The following is a 20,418-nucleotide window of genomic DNA, read 5'->3' as shown; positions in this document are numbered from 1 at the left end:
TTCTTCGTTTGTTGGAGAAATGGACTTCTTACTGTGGGGGGAAGGAAGTAATTATACTTCTAGGTCCCTACCTGGTCGGTGAGGCATGCTTTTTTCTCCGGGCTGCCCGTCGACCCGTCCTCGTGGCCTACCAGCGGGCGTGGAGCGCCGTTTCCTGGCGGGGACCGCCCAGCACCTCGGCTTCGTTGGCGGCACAGCGCTGGAGCGCTATCGCGGAGCGGGCGATGCTTTGCCTGGGTCGCCGCGCTGGATCGACGCGCTGGAGCTCCGGTGAGCTGTGACCGCCGAGATCAACACCTGCGGGTCTGCGGAGCGGAGTGGGCGGCGCCGACCTTAACATCGGGAGCCTGGGAGCTCCCACCCGGCGCGGCCCTGTCGGCTTCGGAAGCCGACAATCCCCTGCTAGGAAGCGGCCGTTCCAGGTAGCCCAGCCGCTGTGAGGACTCTCCCGACGCCGGGGCAACACCACCCAGCCAGAACGGCCAGGAACATCGGGCCTCCGTAGAGGCAATAGCGGTGGCCTCAATAGGCCTGACTTTGGGTGAACTGGGGATGGGGACTGGACTTTGTGCCTTCTGTGTGATTTTTCTGTGTGTAAGTTAACATGTTAGTCTGTGTGCAAGATGGCTGTCGGAAGGGAGAGTGGACGCTGGCGCGCTTTAGCTGCCGCTGCTCTCTCTTCACGTTGTGTTTTTTGATTTTTTGATTTTGTGTCTTTGGAACGATTTCTATCTTTAATTTGTGTATTGATGATGTCCTTATTATTTATTTTTCTCCGACTATATGTTTTTTTCTCTTCTGTTAACTTTTGTAAGGTGTCCTTGGGTGTCCAGAAAGGCGCCAGCAAATAAAATGCATTATTATTATTTATTATTATATGTTTTTGTTGCAAATATGGCTTTTTTAGTTTAATGAATTATTGTTTTGTATTTTGAGGACATCAGTTTTACTCAAAGCTGGTGGATTTTTGGGAAAACTTGTTTATTCCATTTAACATAACTGATTGTGTAGGAAGGATCTGTAGTTGCTGGTTTAAACTGAAGATAGACACAAAACGCTGGAGTATCCCAGCGGGACAGGCAGCATCTCTGGAAAGATGGAATGGGTGACGTTTTGGGTCGAGACCCTTCTTCAGTGCCTATCTGTCTAATAACTGATTAATCTCATCGATTCATGTTTTATTTCCATTCAAAGTTTTAAGGAGATCTCTGCACCCCTTGGCAATGAAACCAGATTGGAGAGAGGAAAGGCTGAAAATCGACAGGAAGTTAATCATATAGATCCCTCAAACCCATTGATCACTGCGAATGAAGGTACATGTAGTGGGACTTGAGCTGAACTAAAGTTAATCCAGTTACTCAATGATATGCATTTCTAATTTGCTTATGATTATGTTAGTGCTGAAGGTTTGGCATCGGAATCATACAATGTAAGAGTAGGCCACTCAGCCCTTCAAACATTCACTGTCATTCAGTACGATGATAACAAATCTACCCTGGTCACAACTTCTTCTCTGTGCCACATCCTCATCGCCTCCATTCTTTCAAATATGTACCTACATTTTCTATTGATTTACCATCCCAGTTCACTGGGGTGGATCATTCCAGAGATTCAATGCTTTCTGTATAATGACATTTCTGCGCACCTCAGTTTCAAGTCATGAGTTTCAAGGTAAGTGTCCATGTCTCCACGTACCAGGAGAGCATCTCAACATTTTTTCTGACGTGCCCCTGAGGATCTTCTATGTTTCAATAAGTTTACCTCTCGTGCTTTAAAACACGAAAGAAATAGACCCTACCTGATGGGTTAATCCTCTCAACACAAGCATTAGCTTCGTAGCTTTCACCTCTAATTCTATTATATATTTTCTTGCATAAGAGGACCAAGACATTGCATATATTTTTTCACACCGAGGGTGATAGGTATATGGAACGAGCAGCCAGATAAAATAGTTGAGGCAAATACAATAATATTTAAATTACATTAGGACAGGGACAGGTATATGGATAGCAAAGGTTTAGAGAGATATCGGCTAGGCGAGTGGGATTGGGTTGGATGGGGCATTTTAGACAGCATTGACGAGTTGGACCAAAGGGCCTGTTTCTGTAGGGGAAAACTCTGACTGTGTCTGACATACTCTAAATGAGGCCACTTTGGATGTGGCTTCATTAACAGACTATACAATTGTAATAGAACTTACCTATTTCTAAACTCCAATCTCATTGCTATAAAGGCCAATAAGCTGTTTGCTGCCTTAACTACTTGCTACACCAGCCTGCTGACTTTTAATGATTGTGCACAGATTTATCAAATTATTTCTCTTTCATCATAATCATGCAGTGTGGAAACAGGCCCTTTGCCCCAATTTGCATTAACTGATCTATTCCTCTCCTGGTCTTGTAACACCTCTGTAAGACCATTCCTCATCCTGCTGCGTTCCAAGGAATAAAGTCCTCGTCTGCTCAACCTCTGTAGCTCAGGCCTACAAGTCCTGGCAACATCCTTGTAAATCTTCTCTGCACTCTTTCCAGTTTACCAACATCTTTCCCGTAACGTGGTGATGAAAACTGAGTGCCATACTCTAGATGAGGCCTCACCAAATGTCTTGTACAATTGTAACATGACCTTCCAACTCTTAGACTCAATACTCTGATTCAGGCCAATGTGCCGAAAGCCTTTTTGACCACCCTATATACCAGTGATGCCACTTTCAAGGAACGATGTACTTGCACTCCTAGATCCCACTGCTCTACAGCACCTCCCCCCCCTCACCCCCTCAGAGCCCTGCCATTCACTATGTAGGTCCTGCCCTGTTAGACTTTCCAAAATGCAACACCTCACATTTCTCTATTAAATTCCATCAACCATCCTGCAGCCCAACTGATCAAGATCCTGCTGCAATTTTTTACAACCACTATGTACAATAACACCCACTTTAGTGTAATCTGCAAACATGCTAATCATGCTTTGTACGTTCTCATCCAAATCACTGATATAAATGACAAACAGCTCTGGGCCCAGCACTGACCCTTGAGGCACACCCGCTAATCACAGGCCTTCAGTCTGGAAAAACAATCCTCCACCACCACCCCCTGCTTCTCTCCACAAAGCCAATTTTCTATCCATTCAGCTATCTCTCCTTGGATCCCATAAAATCTGTTCTCTCTGCTCAGTTCTGTGATTTGTCATGTACTTTGTCACCACTTCCTTTACAATGGATTCCTGCATGTTCCCCACTGTTATGCCAGCCAAGCTGGTCTGTCTTCCCTGTTTTCTCTTGTTGATTTAATTGATTCATGCAACATCAGAACAGCAAGTACCCTTCAATATCCCAAACTATTTTCAGCAAGTAGTTTGTGAGGTGACAATTTATGATCGATTCTGACTCCAGTTTTCACAATCATATCACATTCACTAAGCTGCATGTTCTGAAATGTTCAATTGCATGGGTCATAATTTAGAACATGTTCTTTACCTGAGAAATGGTCTACATCCACCTGTTTTGTTTTCCTGCTGCCTAATCTTAAATCTGAGTCCACTAAAAGGTGCATGCTTCATTACTTCTACATTAATGACCTCAGTGGAAATAGTGAATGATGATGGCAGATTCAGCACATTTTGTTAACGCTATTTTTCATCCCACGTCAATTTGGTCGGCAATACAAATTAAATTCCATTCTGATTGTTGTTCATAATCACTTATTTTAAATTAACCAGAAATATTGGAGCATAAAGTGTGTACCTGTCAATGGATAAAGATTGTAAAACTTCACCAATTTACTGTTACATTTCTTCTGTCCCTGTGAAAACTGAAATTGGAATCTGTGGACGGAAGTGGAAGTTGTATTCTCCTCATGGTCTTATTAGGACGGCATCTTATGGTATTGCTCAGTTTACCATTGTTACTGCTGGTTATATTTTCTCATAGGCAATGAGTTTTCCACGAGTAAAGTATTTTTCACACTTTTTCATATATAATCTGATTGAGATTTTCCTTGTGCCACAGAGAACGAGGAAACAGAAGGTAGTGATGTGCCTGCAGATTATCTATTTGGAGATGTGGAAGGAGATGAAGATGACCTTTACCTGGTGGATCATGAAAATGCTCCTGGTGAGTGAGCACCTTCTCACAAAAGTATCAGGCAAAATTACTCTAGTTATCGCACACATCACCAAGTCAAACGGGAAAATGGAAGATCTGACTTTAAGCAATTGTCATTTATAAACAGTAGTTACATTGATTTCCTGACAACCCGGGTGATTTTCATTAATCAGTGGTATTTACAATTAGATGTTATTTAGAGAGTTAGTGGAGGCTAAATTTGTGTAGTAGGGAACTGCAGACGCTGGTTTAAACCAAAGATAGACACAAAAAGCGGGAGTAACTCAGCAAATCAGAAAATTGAGAAAAGGAAAAGGTGACCTTTTGGGTGATGTGGAGAGAGATAGACAAAGTAACAATGATAAATGAAACAGACCATCGTTAGCTGTTGGGTGGGAACGAGTACAATGTCCAGAATTTAAAATCTTTTTCCTGTTACAACATTGAAATAGTTTTACTGGTTGTATCAAGGTCTATTCTCATACAGGGAGATCCTGCGTGGTTGATTTTTCAATAGATTGACCAGTTAAAAATGGTGGTTTCTCTAAACAACATTGGAGTTGTCCTTATTGCAACCTGAATGTACTTTCTTGACCTTTCTCATTAAGATTACTGATAATTTAAAAATACTGATAAAACGAGTGCCCTATGGGGTTTATTTAAATGTTTTTGCATAATTCTCTATTTGTAATTTATATGCAAAGCTTTGTAGGTAGCACATTTCATAGTGTGGGTGTATAATGTTAGACATGCAAATTGAAGTGTTAGGTGTCATGCCTTGTGCAGTAGCTTTTTTGGAGATTGCAGAAGATGCCGCATTGATAGCAGATCACCGTGTGTGTTTGTGCGTGTGTGCGTGTGTGTGTGTGTGTGTGTGCTGAGCCGACGTCAACATGGCAATTATTTTACCTTTCCTGTACATCTTCAAACATCTTGCTGCGATATGGCTGCCAGCTTGTGTTCCATTCTTTTTTGGTCTTAGTTTAGTTTCCAGCGCAGGAACAGGCCCTTTGGCCTACAGAGACCGAGCCGACCAACTATCCCTGCACACTAAAACTATCCTACACACAAGGGACTATTTCGTATTTGTACCAAGCCATTTAGCCTACAAACCTGTACGTCTTTGGAGTGTGGGAAGAAACCGGAGCTTGCCAGAGTGAACCCATGCAGGTTACAGGGAGAACGTACAAACTTCATTCAGACAGCACCCGGATCGAACCCGGGTCTCTGGTGCTGTAGGGTAGCAACTCTACCAGTGCATCACCATGCTGCCCTCTCTTGCAAATATTATTCATATGTGCTTTTGAATGCCTCAGCTTTTAAATTAAGGCTTCACGGCTCTTTACGATCCTCCCTTTGCTTAACCTTTTCAAAAATATATCCAGCATAATATCACAAATTGTTCAGTGCTTGTTTTACACCAAGCAAGAATTGAAGTTTGACAGTGTCTGGGCTCTGAGATAAATTGCAACACCCATAGCAACTGGTTTCTCTTGCCCATCAGCACTCAGCTTCAAGTTGTCAGTCCAATAAAACCTCAGCCAGCACACTCCCAGATATGTGATTGCATTGCCTATGTTGTGCAGAGTTGAAGTGACTGTTTATACAGCCATATATAAAAGTGCGGTTCTTTAATAGGATCCTTGTTCATTTTTCTTGCTTTTTAATAACAAAACCAAAATGTTCTTACATGCTGTCTTTCTGTCTGTTAGCAGAGGAACACGAATATATTTTGCCCCAGGAAGCATTTCAACTGCGTCATGAAATTATAGATAACCCTTCTGTGCCGGACCATCTGCAGGATAAAGTGGAGTCTCCACATGTCAGTGGAAATGAAACGGAGACCATGTGCTTAAGCCCGATTGAATCCTTTTCCCTTATGTCAATCTCGCAGCCTCTCTATGATGCCTATCTGCCTGCTGATTACTTTAATTCCCTTGTTAAAGACATGCTGCACTACTATGCAGAGCAGGGAGATGTGCAAATGGCTGTATCTGTCCTTATTGTCCTTGGTGACCGTATTCGGAAAGAAATTGATGAGCAGACACAGGTAAAATGTAGTTATTAAACGCAGTTGGAATGGGGTGTGGTGCTTATCTCGGGTCACGGCAACAATTTTACAAATGAGTAATATTTGTAAGCAAAATGACTTCCAGTCATGTGACACCTACACAAGGAAAATTGGGCTCACTTCAAACTAGTATTGAACCTTAATATATGTTTACTTCTTTAAAGGTAGACACAAAATGCTGGATTAATTCAGCGGGTGAGGCATTACCTTTATTCCTTTTGATGCCATAAGAAAAGTCTTGGTGAACATTACGACAGAATATAGTGACTGAAGAAGGGTCTCGACCCAAAACGTCACCCATTCCTTCTCTCCTGAGATGCTGCCTGTCCCGCTGAGTTACTCCAGCTTTTTGTGTCTATCTTTGGTTATAACCAGCATCTGCAGTTCCTTCTTACAAACGTCTACTGTGCACCAAGCTGTCCTCATGTTGCAGTTTTATTGTGATGTGACATACAAGACTATTTCGGAAGAAAATCAAAATTTGCAGTCCATTTAGTTGAGAGGCCAATTCATTGCTTTCTTCATCAGGCATTACATAGTCTATAAACATGTATGCTCATTTATTTGCAGTGGGTCCAACTCATCCATGTTATATGACGTCTTTATGAGCTAGTCTTATTTGCCCGTGTTTGGCCCATATTGCTCTAAACCTTTCCTATCCATGTTCCTGTCTAAATGTTTTTTTAATGATGATAGATTGGATGGACAGAATCCATTTCAAAGGATGGAAATGTCAAATACCAGCAGGCAAAGTTTTAAGTGATAGGGACAAAGTTTAAAGGAGGTGTGAAGCAAGTATTTTTACACAGGCTTGCCTGGTACATGCTGCTGTGGGTGGTGGTGGAGGCAGATTCAATTGTGGCATTAAACAGACTGTTGAGATTGGTCTTGGCATCTAAATATTGTAATAAACCCCCCCTACAGCTTCGTCTGGAAGCTTGTTCTATATACCCACTACTCTGTGTCTGTGTGGCTGTGTCTGTGTGACTGTGACTGTGTGTGTTTTTCAAATCCCACTTTAAATCTTTCTCTTCTCACCATACATCTGTGCCCTCTAGTTTTAGTCACCTATCCAGGAGAAAGACTGGCCATTCACCTTTTCTATGCCCTTCATGATTGCCATTTGATACAGTCCAAACAATATGTTGTTAATGTTTGAATATTAGGTATTTTGTTTATGTTAATGGATAACTATATTATCAAATTAGATTTTAAATAGTGTGGTTTATCTCTAAAATTGTAATTACGAGATATTCAGCATCCTGGAATTATTAATAACATGACATTTCCCAGGCGTTGAACTTAATTCATGCATAGAATGTTCCTACCCTGTCAACATGGACTCCAGTGCTGCAAGTTGTGACAGAAGTTAATGGATTACAAATAGCACTGCTGCCCTGCACTGTTCTGGATAGAATGGACGGATAGAATGCAACAAAAAGCTTTTCACTGTCCTTGTTACCAAGTTGATCTACTGCAGTTTCTGATATTACAATCTTGCCTACAGATTGATATAATTAGCTGAAAATGGGGCTGTCAATACCTTTTGTGACTTGTTCTGAAAGCTCCAGTTCCGCCTTTGGCTTTGTCCATTTCTCTTCCCCTCTATAATAATTAAGCTTAATCAGATGTATGCAATTCCCCATTAAGCTGAGTTTCAAGTCTTGATTATTTTGATCAAATACCAGTTCCTTGCTTTTTCACATTGGAATTCCTATCTATCTCAAGACTTAACTATAGCTCAGAAGATAAGGAGTTATCTCAGAATTTGCTTGTTCCATCTAAGATGTTCAGCCATTACTCATTCCCACCCACCCACCCACCACTGGATTTATGCTATAATGTTCTGGCCACATGGTTGTTATTTCAACTAAGACATCTCCTAATTTCTGAGAAAAGCATCAGTTGTGACATCTTGTACATTCTTGCTTCTCCTGCACCATTACTTGTCTATTGATGACGACTTTCAGCCACACTGCCATTATTGTTTAGCTATTTCACCAATTTTGAAACAAATACTTTGAACCAATGCTTTCCAAGTTGTTTGTTCCTTCTACATTATTTTTACATATTAGAAACAAACAACTGCAGATGCTGATAATCAAAAAAAAAGGACAGTGTTGGAGTAACTCAGCGGGGGTCAGGCAGCCTCTCTGGAGAACATGGATAGGTGATATTTCAGGTCATGACCTTTCTTCAGACTGACACAAAATGTCACCCATCCATGCTCACCAGAGAGGTTGCTGGACCTGCTGAGTTACTTCAGCACTGTCTCTCTTTTTTATTATTAAATATTATGTACTCACTTATGTTTAAGAGTTTGAAATGTTTTATGTAAAATACATTGAATGAACTGTTCTGGTAAACATTGACCATAGCATTGCATATTTAGAAATGTCATTATTTGTTACCAGGAACACTGGTACACATCGTACATTGATCTGCTGCAGCGGTTCAAACTGTGGAACATCTCAAATGAAGTGATCAAGCTGAGCACATGCAGCTCCATCAATTGTTTTAACCAGGCATCAACCACTCTTCATATCAACTGCAGCAACTGCAAACGACCGATGAGCAGCAAGGGCTGGATCTGTGATAGGTAGGCTGTGCAATCTGATAGTACACTAAATTCTTCTGATTGAACTGTGCAGGGGACAAACTAAAAATGTTCATTGCTAGTTTAAAAAATCCTTTGTCTGAACCCAACAAAAGCATGTTTAGCACTAAAGTAAAGCTTGTTATGCTGCATTCTCAGTAATTCCTGGTATTACACAAAGTTGTGAATGTAACTGTAAAAAATGCAAATGTATTTAACATGACCCACGTTTGAATCACATTTGAGCAACTTTGGGTTTTACTGAGAAATCAAAGTCAGCATTTTCTGTAGCGCGGGGATGATTTTTATTTTCAGGTGGGGGGGGGGTTGGGGCAGAAACAATAAGAGCAATGTTGACAAAGTCAAGTTTTGCCAACTTGGGAAGTGGTGAAAATAGCAAGTTTGGCTAACTGCTGAACCGCTGCTGAAAGACTCATCCATGCCTTCATCTCCTCCCGACTGGACTATTGCAACTCACTTCTCCTTGGCATCAGCTCCACCTACATCAACCTACTCCAACTGGTCCAGAATGCAGCTGCCCGACTCATCACCCACACCAAATCCTGGCATCACATCACTCCAGTCCTCAAACAACTTCACTGGCTTCCCATCTCCCACCGGATCACCTACAAAATCCTGATCCTCACCTACAAAGCCCTCCACCATCTGGCCCCCCCATATCTCACTGACCTCCTCTCCCCCTACCAACCCTCATGGTCCCTCAGATCCACATCAGCCGGTCTCCTCTCCATCCACAAGTCCAACCTCCGCAATTTTGGGGACAGAGCCTTCTCCAGGGCAACTCCCAGGCTCTGGAACTCCATCCCCCAACTGATCCGCAATTCCGTGTCCCTCACCATCTTCCAGTCCCGCCTCAAGACCCATCTCTTCACCTCTGCCTATCCTTAGCCCCACGTCACCCTCCCTTTTCATCTGTGCATTAATTGCCTCATATTGTGTTTGAATTGAATTCTGTCTTTACTTTGTGTACTAGTCATGTCTCTACTATTTATTTCATTCCCCTTACATGTTTTTCCTCTACCTGCTAAATTTTTGTAAGGTGTCCTTGAGACTCTTGAAAGGCGCCCATAAATAAAATGTATTATTATTATTAACTGCAGCTAACCAGTGGTTTGCATCTTGCAGTGTAGCCTCTATTTCTGTTCATGAAGTCTTCTGCGGACAGTGGTCATTGACAAATCCACACCTGACTCCTGAAGAATGTTTCTGATCTGTCGGACAGGTGTTTGGGGATTTTTCTTTATTATAGAGAGAATTCTTCTGTCATCAGCTGTGGAGGTCTTCCTTGACCTGCCAGTCCCTTTGCGATTAGTAAGCTCAGTGCTCTCTTTTTTCTCAATGATGTTCCAAACATTTGATTTTGGTAAGCCTGAGGTTTGGCTGATGTCTCTAACAGTTTTATTCTTAGTCTCATAATGGCTTCTTTGACTTTCATTGGCACAACTTTGGTCCTCATGTTAATAAACAGCAATAAGTTTCCAAAGATGATGGAAAGACTGGGTGCTCTCTTATACCTGCATTATGGAAGCACTTAAACACACCTGAGCAATTACAAACACCTGTGAAGCCATGTGTCCCAAACATTATGGTGCCCTGAATTGGGGGGACTATGTGTAAACACAGCTGTAATTTTTCTACATGGTTAAACAAAAATGTGTAAAAACACCTTTTATTAAAATTGACAATGTGCGCTTTAACCACATGTGATTTTTTTTTCTCTATTACAAATCTCAAATTGTGTAGTACAGAGACAAATAAATAAACGATAGGTCTTTGTCCCAAATATGGAGGGCACTGTATCTGTGGAGCCCGAGACCACTATGTGTACTCAATATGATGTAACCGCTACTCTCTTAACCTTGTTTTTCATATGTTTTTTTTTGCCTCAGATGCCGCCAGTGTGCCAGCATGTGTGCTGTTTGCCATCAAGTTGTCAGAGGGTTGTTTGTTTGGTGCCAAGGATGTAGCCACGGTGGACACCTGCAGCACATCATGAGCTGGCTGAGGACTAGTTCACATTGCCCAGCTGGGTGTGGCCACCTGTGTGAATATACCTGAGAAGGCAGATCTCAAACGCTCAATGGTGCCGTTCAGCGAGCACAACATGACTGTCTAATACATGGGCTTCTGCAAATCGACGCCACTCCTGAAATTGTTTTCAATGTGTTGCATATTTTTTTTTTTAAGTGGATTAAATGAAAATGGACTCATTCACCATAGAAAATTTACAGCTAAATTCAGAATGGAAAATCTAACAGTTGTTAGAAGTGTATTTTGTTTTCTTCCCCCACAGTCTTATAACTGTTTTGTTGGCGTGATGTGCTCCAGCACCAATTGCGAGGAGAAACTGCAGTGAATACACCTTGCGCATAAAGCAAACGTCACTTGTGTAAACAGATGATGGTGAAATGCAAGATGGGCTCAGTTGTTGACAAGTACTTGATTATCACCACAGGCTCCGAGCAGTAGCTAAACTAAGCTATAATGCAAAATAAACGGCATGCATTGATTGGAATGTGAGTGGGAGTTAAACTATTTTAATATGGGACAACAGAGAGATTATTTCTATATATTCCAGGACTAACTTCACGTCCAAGTAGTTCTTTGATATTTGTGAGTTTTTGTGTTTATTTACATGAATAGTAATCCGACCAGAACCTCACAACAGCGTTTCAGTATTTTGTTTGACCTTGTGCGTGTGGTCAGCGTCTTTTGCATATTTTGAAATATTCCCAGTCAAAAAAAATAAACTATTTACTGCTTTCTGTGTCCTATATAACTTGTGCACAAATTCTACGATGAAGCTGAAGTGGAATGACAGGGTTCATGCGTTGGTCGTTTATTGATGAAGGGATTAGGGAATTTAGGACATCGAATTCAATGAAAAAGCTGCCCAGGGGGCCACAGTGGATCATGTAACAAGCAGCTGCAAACTTGTAGCTTTCCAAGCAGAGTTTAAAACATTTCTTATTTTTCCCGATACAGTGTGTAAACTTGTATTAATTCAAGTATGCTCTGATCATCCATCAGAATATGCTTGTGTAGCATTACTGTATAAAGATCAGCATATGTCAAACCTGTGGTTATAGAACTCCTACCTGTTGTTTGTAGGATTCAGGAACATACTATTTCCCATTGATTGGAAAATTAGCAGTGATTCAACATGTTGACCAAATAAATAATGTAATCTTAAAAGTGTGGCATTGTGAATTCAACCATATTGTGCCTAGCATCAAATGACAGTTGACAGCCACCTAAATTACTGCCCCATTTAGAAAATGCAATAGAGTCATAACATTGAATTTTCAGAATAGCCAAAGATTGTAATAGAATGAACTCCTTAAAAGGCCCACATGCGTAACGGGCATTTTTTCTCAATTGCATAGGCAACTTGTCAATTTCCACTGGCTTTTTCTTTGCTCGGTAGAATGTTGCTGTGTCCACAGGTTACATTCCGCGCAAGAGGAATTTGTGTATGAACTGCAATGAAACATTTAAGTTCTGCAGTCCAGCTTGCATTTGTTTTCTGGAGTGGGAAGCTATAGCAGCGATTTGAAGGTGAAAAATATAGTCTTCCTTACACTTGTAATAAATCCTATTTACATTGATATTTCTTAAGACGAATATTTTTAAAAATATTTATATAAAGTTTATTTTACAATGTGGATTGTGAATCCTAGAAGTAACTGCTGTAAAAATGCATACAGTATAGTAAATACAGTATATTGACAGCTGGATCTTTTTCTTCAGTGTTATGTCTGACCCACCATGTGAGTCTCCTCGAGAGGTTCATATTAAACCTACTTCTGACCAAGATTGTGATCATCCAGCCTCATTTATTTTGCTTGAATTCCACTGTTTAAAACCTAATTCCTTTCTGTCCCTTGGGGAAGTTTTGATACATTTCAATGAATTGCAGCTACAAATCTTTATACTTGTGTAAGACGGTTAAGCTGTTTTTGTTATTTAGGTGTGCATAATCAATACATTTGGGATATGATCTTGTGTTCCAGGGTTGAGTACCTGCTGGTGGTGGAGGATGTAGGGAAATGGGCCAGGCGGTACTACCTTGCTTAGGCATCTTGGATGGCATGGACAAAATGGGCTGATAGATATGTTTCAATGCTCTAAAACCATTACTCCACAGTTATGCAAAATCAAGAATGACTGCATGATCATGTAAAATGCTATGGTTTCTATCTGATGCGATGAGACTTTCGCCAATTTGTGTATGTATATTCTATCTGATTGAAATTGGTTAACTTGGAGAGGTGTTGTTAGAAGTGTGGGGGGTGGGTGATGCAGGGATAAGAGATCCATTAGATGAGACTCCGGTGCATGAGTTCCAAATGTTAACTATTAATTGTGAACAGCTTAGTTTAAATCTACAATATCTTGTTCTGGATTGGCCCACCAGGGAAAATGGTTCTATTGGAGGAAATTAGTGTAAAAACTCCATCCTGGTTTTTACAGTAAAGAACATTTCAATAGCTGGATTTAACTTGATTAGATTTGTCAGTTATGCCACATGGAAATGGCCCCTTGGCCCTACTTGTGTATGCCGACCAGTTTAAGAGAGAGTTAGATTTAACTCTTAGGGCTAAAGGAATCAAGGGATATGGGGGAAAAAGCAGGAACTGATTTTAAATGATCAGCCATGATCATATTGAATGGCGGTGCTGGCTCGAAGGGCCAAATGGCCTACTCTTGCACCTATTTTTCTACCAAGTTGCCTACTTAAGCTAGTCCCATTTGCCTGTGTTTGGTCCACATCCAGTTAACTTTCTTTCACATACATGTCCCAATATCTTTTCAACGCTGTTTGTACCAAATTTTGCCACTTCCTCTGGCATTTTGTCGCACATATCCACCACCTTCCATGAGAAAGTTGACCCTTATGTCCCCTTTAAATCTTGACCCTCTAATTTTACACTCCCCAAACTGGAAAAAAAGACTGTTACCATTCATCTTATGATTTTATATACATTTATAAGGTAACCCTTCAGCCTCCTACGTTCAAAGGAGACAAAAGGTCACCTATTCCTTTTTTCCAGAGATGCTGTCTGAACCGCTGAGTTATTCCAGCATTTTGTTTATCTTCCATCAAAACGTTGAGCCGATCATGTCTCTCCCTATAAACACTCCAGTCCGGGTAGCATCCTTCTGGGTATTTTCTGCACTGTTTATTAGTCATACAGCATGGAAACAGGTCCTACTTGCCCACACCGGCCAACATGTTGCAGCTACACTCGTTCCATACACCTACCACCCTTTTGTGTGAAAAAGTTACCCCTCGGGTTCCTATTATTTCTTTTCCCCTCACCTTAAACCTGTGTCCTCTAGTTTTCAAATCCCCTACTTTGGGAAAAAGACTGTGTCTACCCAATCTATACCTCTCATGATTTTGTACACCTCTATACGATCACCCTTCATCTTCCTGTGCTCCAAGGAATAGTCCTAGCCTGTTCAACCTCTCCCTATAGCTCGGACTACGCAGAGGGTGGTGGATGTATGGAACAAACTGCCAGAGGAGGTAGTTGAGATAGGGACTATCCCATTGTTTAAGAAACAGACAGGTACATGGACAGGGTTGGAGAGAGATGGGCCAAACGCAGGCAGGTGGGACTAGTGTAAATGGGACATGTTGGCCGATGTGGCCAAGTTGGGCCTATGGGCCTGTCACCATGTTGTAACACTCTCTGAATGAATGTAGAATAAGGAACAAAGTGGTTGAGTTCATAGCATAGTTAGAAATTGGTAGGTACAATGTTGTGGGCATTACGGAATCATGGCTGAAACAAGATCCGAGCTGGGAGCTGAATATCCAAGGTTACATGTCCTATCAAAAGGACAAACTGGTGGGCTGAGGTAGCTCTATTGGTAAGGAATGAAATTCAGTCCTTAGTAAGGGGTGACAGGATCAGAAGTAGAATCCTTGTGGGTAAAGTTAAGAAACTGCTAGGGTAAAATACCCTGATGGGAGTTATTTATAGGCCCCTGAACAGTAGCAAGAATATAGGGTCCATATATCTGGAGATGGAATCGGCATGTAAGAAATGTTTGGGACAAAGACCCATTTATTTATTTATTTGCCTCTGTCCTCCACAATTTAAGATTTGTAATTTAAAAATTCACATGTGGTTAAAGTGCACAATGTCAGATTTTAATAAAGGCCATTTTTATACTTTTTGGTTTCACCATGTAGAAATTACAGCAGTGTTTATACATAGTCCCCTCCATTTCAGGGCACCATAATGTCTGCAACACAGCAATGTCATGTAAATGAAAGTAGTCATGTAGCATTTTGTTGCATATCCTTTGCATGCAATGACTGCTTGAAGTCTGTGATTCATGGACATCACCAGTTGCTGGGTGTCTTCTCTGGCGATGCTCTGCCAGGCCTGTATTGCAGCCATCTTTAGCTTATGCTTGTTTTGGGGGCTAGTCTCCTTCAGGTTTCTCTTCGGCATATAAAAGTCATGCTCAATTGGGTTCAGATCAAATAATTGACTTGGCCACTCAAGAATTGACCATTTTTTTAGCTTTGAAAAACTCCTTTGTCACTTTAGCAATGTTTGGGATGATTGTCTTGCTGTAGAATGAACCGCCGGCCAATGAGTTCTGAGGCATTTGTTTGAACTTGAGCAGATAGGATGTGTCTATGCACTTCAGAATTCATTATGCTACTACCATCAGCGGTTGTATCATCAACGAAGGTAAGTGAGCCAGTACCTTCAGCAGCCATACATGCCAGGCCATAACACCCCCACCACCATGCTTCACTTGGGTAGTTCCTCCATACTTTGCTCTTGCCATCACTCTGATATAAGTTAATCTTTGTCTCATCTGTCCACAAGACCTTTTTTCCAGAACTGTGGTTGCTCTTTTAAGTACTTCTTGGCAAACTGTAACCTGGCCATCCTATTTTTGCAGCTAACTAGTGGTTTGCATCATGCAGTGTAGCCTCTGTATGTCTGTTCATGAAGTCTTCTGTGGACAGTGGTCATTGACAAATCCACACCTGACTCCTGAAGAGTGTTTCTGATCTGTCGGACAGGTGTTTGGGGATTTTTCTTTATTATAGAGAGAATTCTTTTGTCATCAGCTGTGGAGGTCTTCCTTGGCCTGCCAGTCCCTTTGCAATTAGTAAGCTCACCAGTGCTCTCTTTCTTCTTAATGATGTTCCAAACAGTTGATTTAGGTAAGCCTAAGGTTTGGCAGATGTCTCTGACAGTTTTTATTCTTGTTTCTCAGTCTCATAATGGCTTCTTTCAACTTTGGTCATCATGTTGACAAAGAGAACAGCTGTAATTTCTACATGGTGAAACCAAAATGTATAAAAATACTCTATAATATCTGACAATGTGCACTTTAACCACATGTGATTTTTTTTTTCTATTACAAATCTCAAATTGTGGAGTACAGAGGCAAATAAATAAATGATGGGTCTTTGTCCCAAACATTATGGAGGGCACTGTATTAATATGCAAGTAGATTGGGGAAAATCAGGTTGGTACTGGACTCCAAGAGTGGGAATTTGTAGAGTGCCTACAACATGGTTTCTTAGAGCAGCTTGTAGTTGAGCTGACCAGGGAAAAGGCAATTATGGATTTAGAATTGTGTAATAAACTGAATTTGATTAGGGAACTTAAAATAAATGAACTACACCTTGGTAATGATCAGGCCTGACTTTGGGAGAACTGAGGATGGGGTCTGGACATTGTGCCTTCCCCCCCAGGTAACCATTGTGGGGGGATGATTTTTTTGTGTGTAAGTGAATATGTTAGTTTGTGTCCAAGATGGCTGTCGGAAGAGATGCTAAATGCATTTCGTTGTCTCTGTACTGTACACTGACAATTAAAATTGAATCTGAATCGGAAGAGAGAGTGGACGCTGGCGCGGTTTAGCTGCCGCTGCCGCTGCTCTCTTCACATTGTGTTTTTGATTTTTTGTCTTTGGAGCGAACTCTGTCTTTATTTTCTGTATTGGTGATGTCCTTATTATTTATTTTACTCCGACTATATGTTTTTTTTACTCTTGTTAATTTCTGTAAGGTGTCCTTGAGACTTTGAAAGGCGCCCGCAAATAAAATTTATTATTATTATTATTATATGATAAAATTCAACATGCAATTTGAGAGGGAGAAGATGAAATTGGATTAATCGGTATTACTGTTGACCAAAGGTGACTACAGAGACATGATGGAGGAGATGGCTGAAGTTGATTGGAAATGGACCATCGCAGGAATAGCAATGGAACAGCAATGCTGGGAATAATTCTGAAGATGCAGGATCTTTTCATTCCAAAGAGGAAGAAAGATTCTAAGGGGAACATGAAGTGACCGTGGCTCACAAGGGATGTCGAAGACAGCATAAAACCCACCAAGAAGGCATAGAGCATTGCAACGATTAGTGGGAAGCCAGAGGATTGAGATGCTTTTAACAAAACAACGGAAGGTTACCAAAAAAAAAGGCAATACAGGGAGAAAAGACACAATATGAAAGTAAGCTAGCCAATAATATAAAAGGATAGCTAAATTTTGTCAGATATATAGAACGAGAAAGACGCAGGAGTGGACATTGGACTACAGGAAAATGATGCTGGAGAAGTGATAATGGCGAATAAAGAATTGGCAGATAAACTGAGTACGTTTTTTTGCATCAGTCTTCACAGTGGAATACACGTGCCTGAAATTCAAGAATCAGGCGGTGGAAGTTAGTGGTGTGGCTATTACTAAGGAGAAGGTGCTTGGGAAACTTAAAAGTCTGAAGATGGATACAGTAAGCCGGATGGACTGCACCCACGGGTTTTGGAACAGGTAGCTTTAGAGATTGTAGAGGCATTAGAAGTGATCTTTCAAAAATCACTAGTCAGGAGTGGTTCCAGACAAATGGAAAATTGCAAATATTACACCGCTGTTCAAGAAAGAAGCAAAGCGGAAGAGTGGAATCTATAGGCTGGTTAGCCTGACTTCAGTGTCCATTGTAAAGGATAAGATTTCTGAGTACTTAGAAACACACAATAAAATAGGCCGAAGTCAGCAGGGTTTTGTGAAAGGAGATCTTGCCTGACGAACCTGTTGGAATTCTTTGAGGAAATAAATAGCAGGAAAGTCAGTGGATGTTGTTTACCTGGATTTTCAGAAAGCCTCACATGAGTGCTAAAGAAGATGTGAGCCCATGCTGTCAGAGGGAAGATACTAGCATGGATAGCAGGTTAGCTAGATGGCCAAAGGCAAAGAGTGGCAATAAAGGGCGGGGGGGGGGGGGGGGTTCTGGTTGGCTGCCAGTGACTAGCACTGTTCGGCAGGGCTTGGTGCTGGGGCCACTTCTCTTCATGAAGTATATCAATGATTTAGATGAGGGAATTGAAGACTTTGCGGCCAAGTTTGCAGATGACACTAAGATAGGTGGAGGGGCAGGGAGTGTAGAGAAAACAGGGATTCTGCAGAAGGACTTGGACAGTTTGGGAGAGTGGTCAAAGAAGTGGCAGATGGAATATAGTGTAGCAAAGTGTGGCACCATGCATTTTGGTAGTAGGAATAAAGGCGTAGACTTGTCTAAATGGGGAGAGAATTTAGAAATCGGAAGTGCAAAATGACTTGGGAGTGCTGGTACAGGGTTCCCAAAAAGCTCATTTGCAAGTCAAATCGGTAGTAAGGGAGGCAAATGCAACGCTAGTATTTATTTTGAGAGGCATGATCAGTAAGTTTGCAGATGACACTGAAGTAGCGAAGATGGTTGTCAAAACTTGCAGCAAGATTTGAGCAGCTGGGCAAATGGGCTGAGGAATGGCTAATGGAGTTTAATGCAGATAAGTGTGAGGTGCTGCATTTTGGGAAGTCAAACCAGGAACTTCTCACAGAATGGGACTGCCCTGCTGAGTTGTAGAGCAGAGGGATCTGGGAACACAGGTACATACACAGTTCCTTGAAAGTCGTGTCCAGGTGGACAGGCTGATAGAGGTTTTGGGTATATTGGTCTTCGTCAGCCATGGTATAAAAGTTATGTTACAGTTGTAGAAGACATTGGTGAGGCTGTATTTGGGCTACTATGTGCAGTTTTGGTCATCCTGCTATTGGAAGGATGTCATTAAGCTGGAAAGAGTGCAGAGAAGATTTGATGATGTTACCAGATCGAGGGCCTGAGTTGTGGGGAAAACTTAGGCAGGTTAGTGCTTTATTTGTTGGGGCGCAGGAGGCTGAGGTATGATCTGATATAGTATAAATTCATGAGAGTAGATAGGGTGAATGCACAGAGTCCTCTACCCAGGGTAGGGGAGTAAGGAACAGAGGACACAAGTTTAAGTGAGAGGGACAATATTTATTAGGAATATGAGGGACAACATTTTCCACTGAGGATGATCGTTATATGGACTGCATGTTACCAGCTAAATTTAATCTACAACGCCGGATCAAATCAATTAGCAATAATATTATGGAGGATGAATTCCTGGAGTAGGCATGGGTAGTTTTTAATTAAATCAATTTATTGTGAAGTAGAGAATAAGCTAGCCGAGTGTGGTACAGTACAACTCTAAGGGCTTAGTTAATCTCCTGTGGAGAATTTAAGAATGACCATAAAATGATTGAATTACTTCACATATGAAATATTCTATCCAAAACTAGTGTCCCAAGTCTAATAAACTGTCAAAACATAGAAAATAGATGCAGGAGTAGGCCATTCGGCCCTTCGAGGAGCCTGCGCCGCCATTCAATATGATCATGGCTGATCATCCAACCTGCCTTCTCTCCATACCCTGATCCCTTTAGCCAACAGGGCCACATCAAACTCCCTCTTAAATATAGCCAATGAACTGGCCTTAACTACCATCTGTGGCAGAGAATTCCAGAGATTCACCACTCTCTGTGAAAAATGTTTTTCTCAGGCATACATTAAATACGAGCTTCTGTGAAAGGCAAGACTGGGTAGGCAATGGCTAATACTTAAGGAATAAAGTGCATGAATTCCTGTCTCGCATAAAAATCCAACCATAGCTATAGAAAGTTGCAAGCCTGAGGATTGGGAGCAAATTTTAATTCGGCCAAAAAGATTTTAATGATCAATTAAGAATACAAAAAGTATGTGTGGGAATTAACTTGCAAGGAACTTATCGTAATAGCATTTTCAAATATGTAAAAATAAAATTAGCAAAGACAATAATTCTGGTCTCGATTGCCAGGGATTTCAAGCGCAGGAGCAATGATGTCTTACTACAAATACACAGGATCGTGGTGAGACCATGCCTGGAATATTGGATGTGGATTTGGGCTTGTCAAAGAAAGGAAACCCATGTGAACAACATGTTAGTAGAATTAGATACAGGAAGGATGGGTGTGCGGGCTAGTCCTGTAACCAGATGTCAGTCACAGAATGCAGAGTAGGACATTTATGTCTGCCTTAGGTTTACTACCCTCTGAATGAAGAAATCTCCCCCCATGAAATTCTCTACTACAGAAGGTTATTATATTTAAGATGATCCATTTCAAAATATCAGCAGCTTTGGAGAGAGTATGAATGGAGAATCAGCCAATATTGCATCAAATAACAGGGCATACTGAAGGGGCCAAAAGCCCAACATTTGCTATGTTTCTGTTCCTATTATTCTTTAAAAAAAATATGAGTAAAC

At 41.2% G+C, this 20,418-nt stretch overlaps 1 protein-coding gene across 5 annotated transcripts in view; it reads left to right on the top strand.

Annotated features, from left to right (window-relative positions):
* wdr24 (WD repeat domain 24) overlaps nt 1–12,606 on the top strand; it is a 31,885-nt gene extending 19,279 nt beyond the window's left edge. For 4 of the 5 annotated variants that reach the window (XM_033040383.1, XM_033040378.1, XM_033040381.1 and 1 more), the window contains exons 6-10: nt 1,195–1,313; nt 4,007–4,111; nt 5,815–6,152; nt 8,588–8,772; nt 10,680–12,606. In XM_033040383.1, coding sequence (XP_032896274.1) covers nt 1,195–1,313; nt 4,007–4,111; nt 5,815–6,152; nt 8,588–8,772; nt 10,680–10,848 — 916 coding nt within the window. In that variant the 3' untranslated portion in view covers nt 10,849–12,606. The remainder of the gene's footprint in view (nt 1–1,194; nt 1,314–4,006; nt 4,112–5,814; nt 6,153–8,587; nt 8,773–10,679) is intronic. The other variant, XM_033040382.1, reaches the window with a different exon arrangement.
* Nucleotides 12,607–20,418: the final 7,812 nt, after the last annotated feature.

The sequence above is a fragment of the Amblyraja radiata genome, chromosome 22, assembly GCF_010909765.2.
Source record: "Amblyraja radiata isolate CabotCenter1 chromosome 22, sAmbRad1.1.pri, whole genome shotgun sequence".
NCBI classification, from domain to species: domain Eukaryota; kingdom Metazoa; phylum Chordata; class Chondrichthyes; order Rajiformes; family Rajidae; genus Amblyraja; species Amblyraja radiata.
The sequence above is the reverse complement of the archived record's forward strand: the minus strand, read 5'-3'. Positions and strand labels throughout refer to the sequence as shown.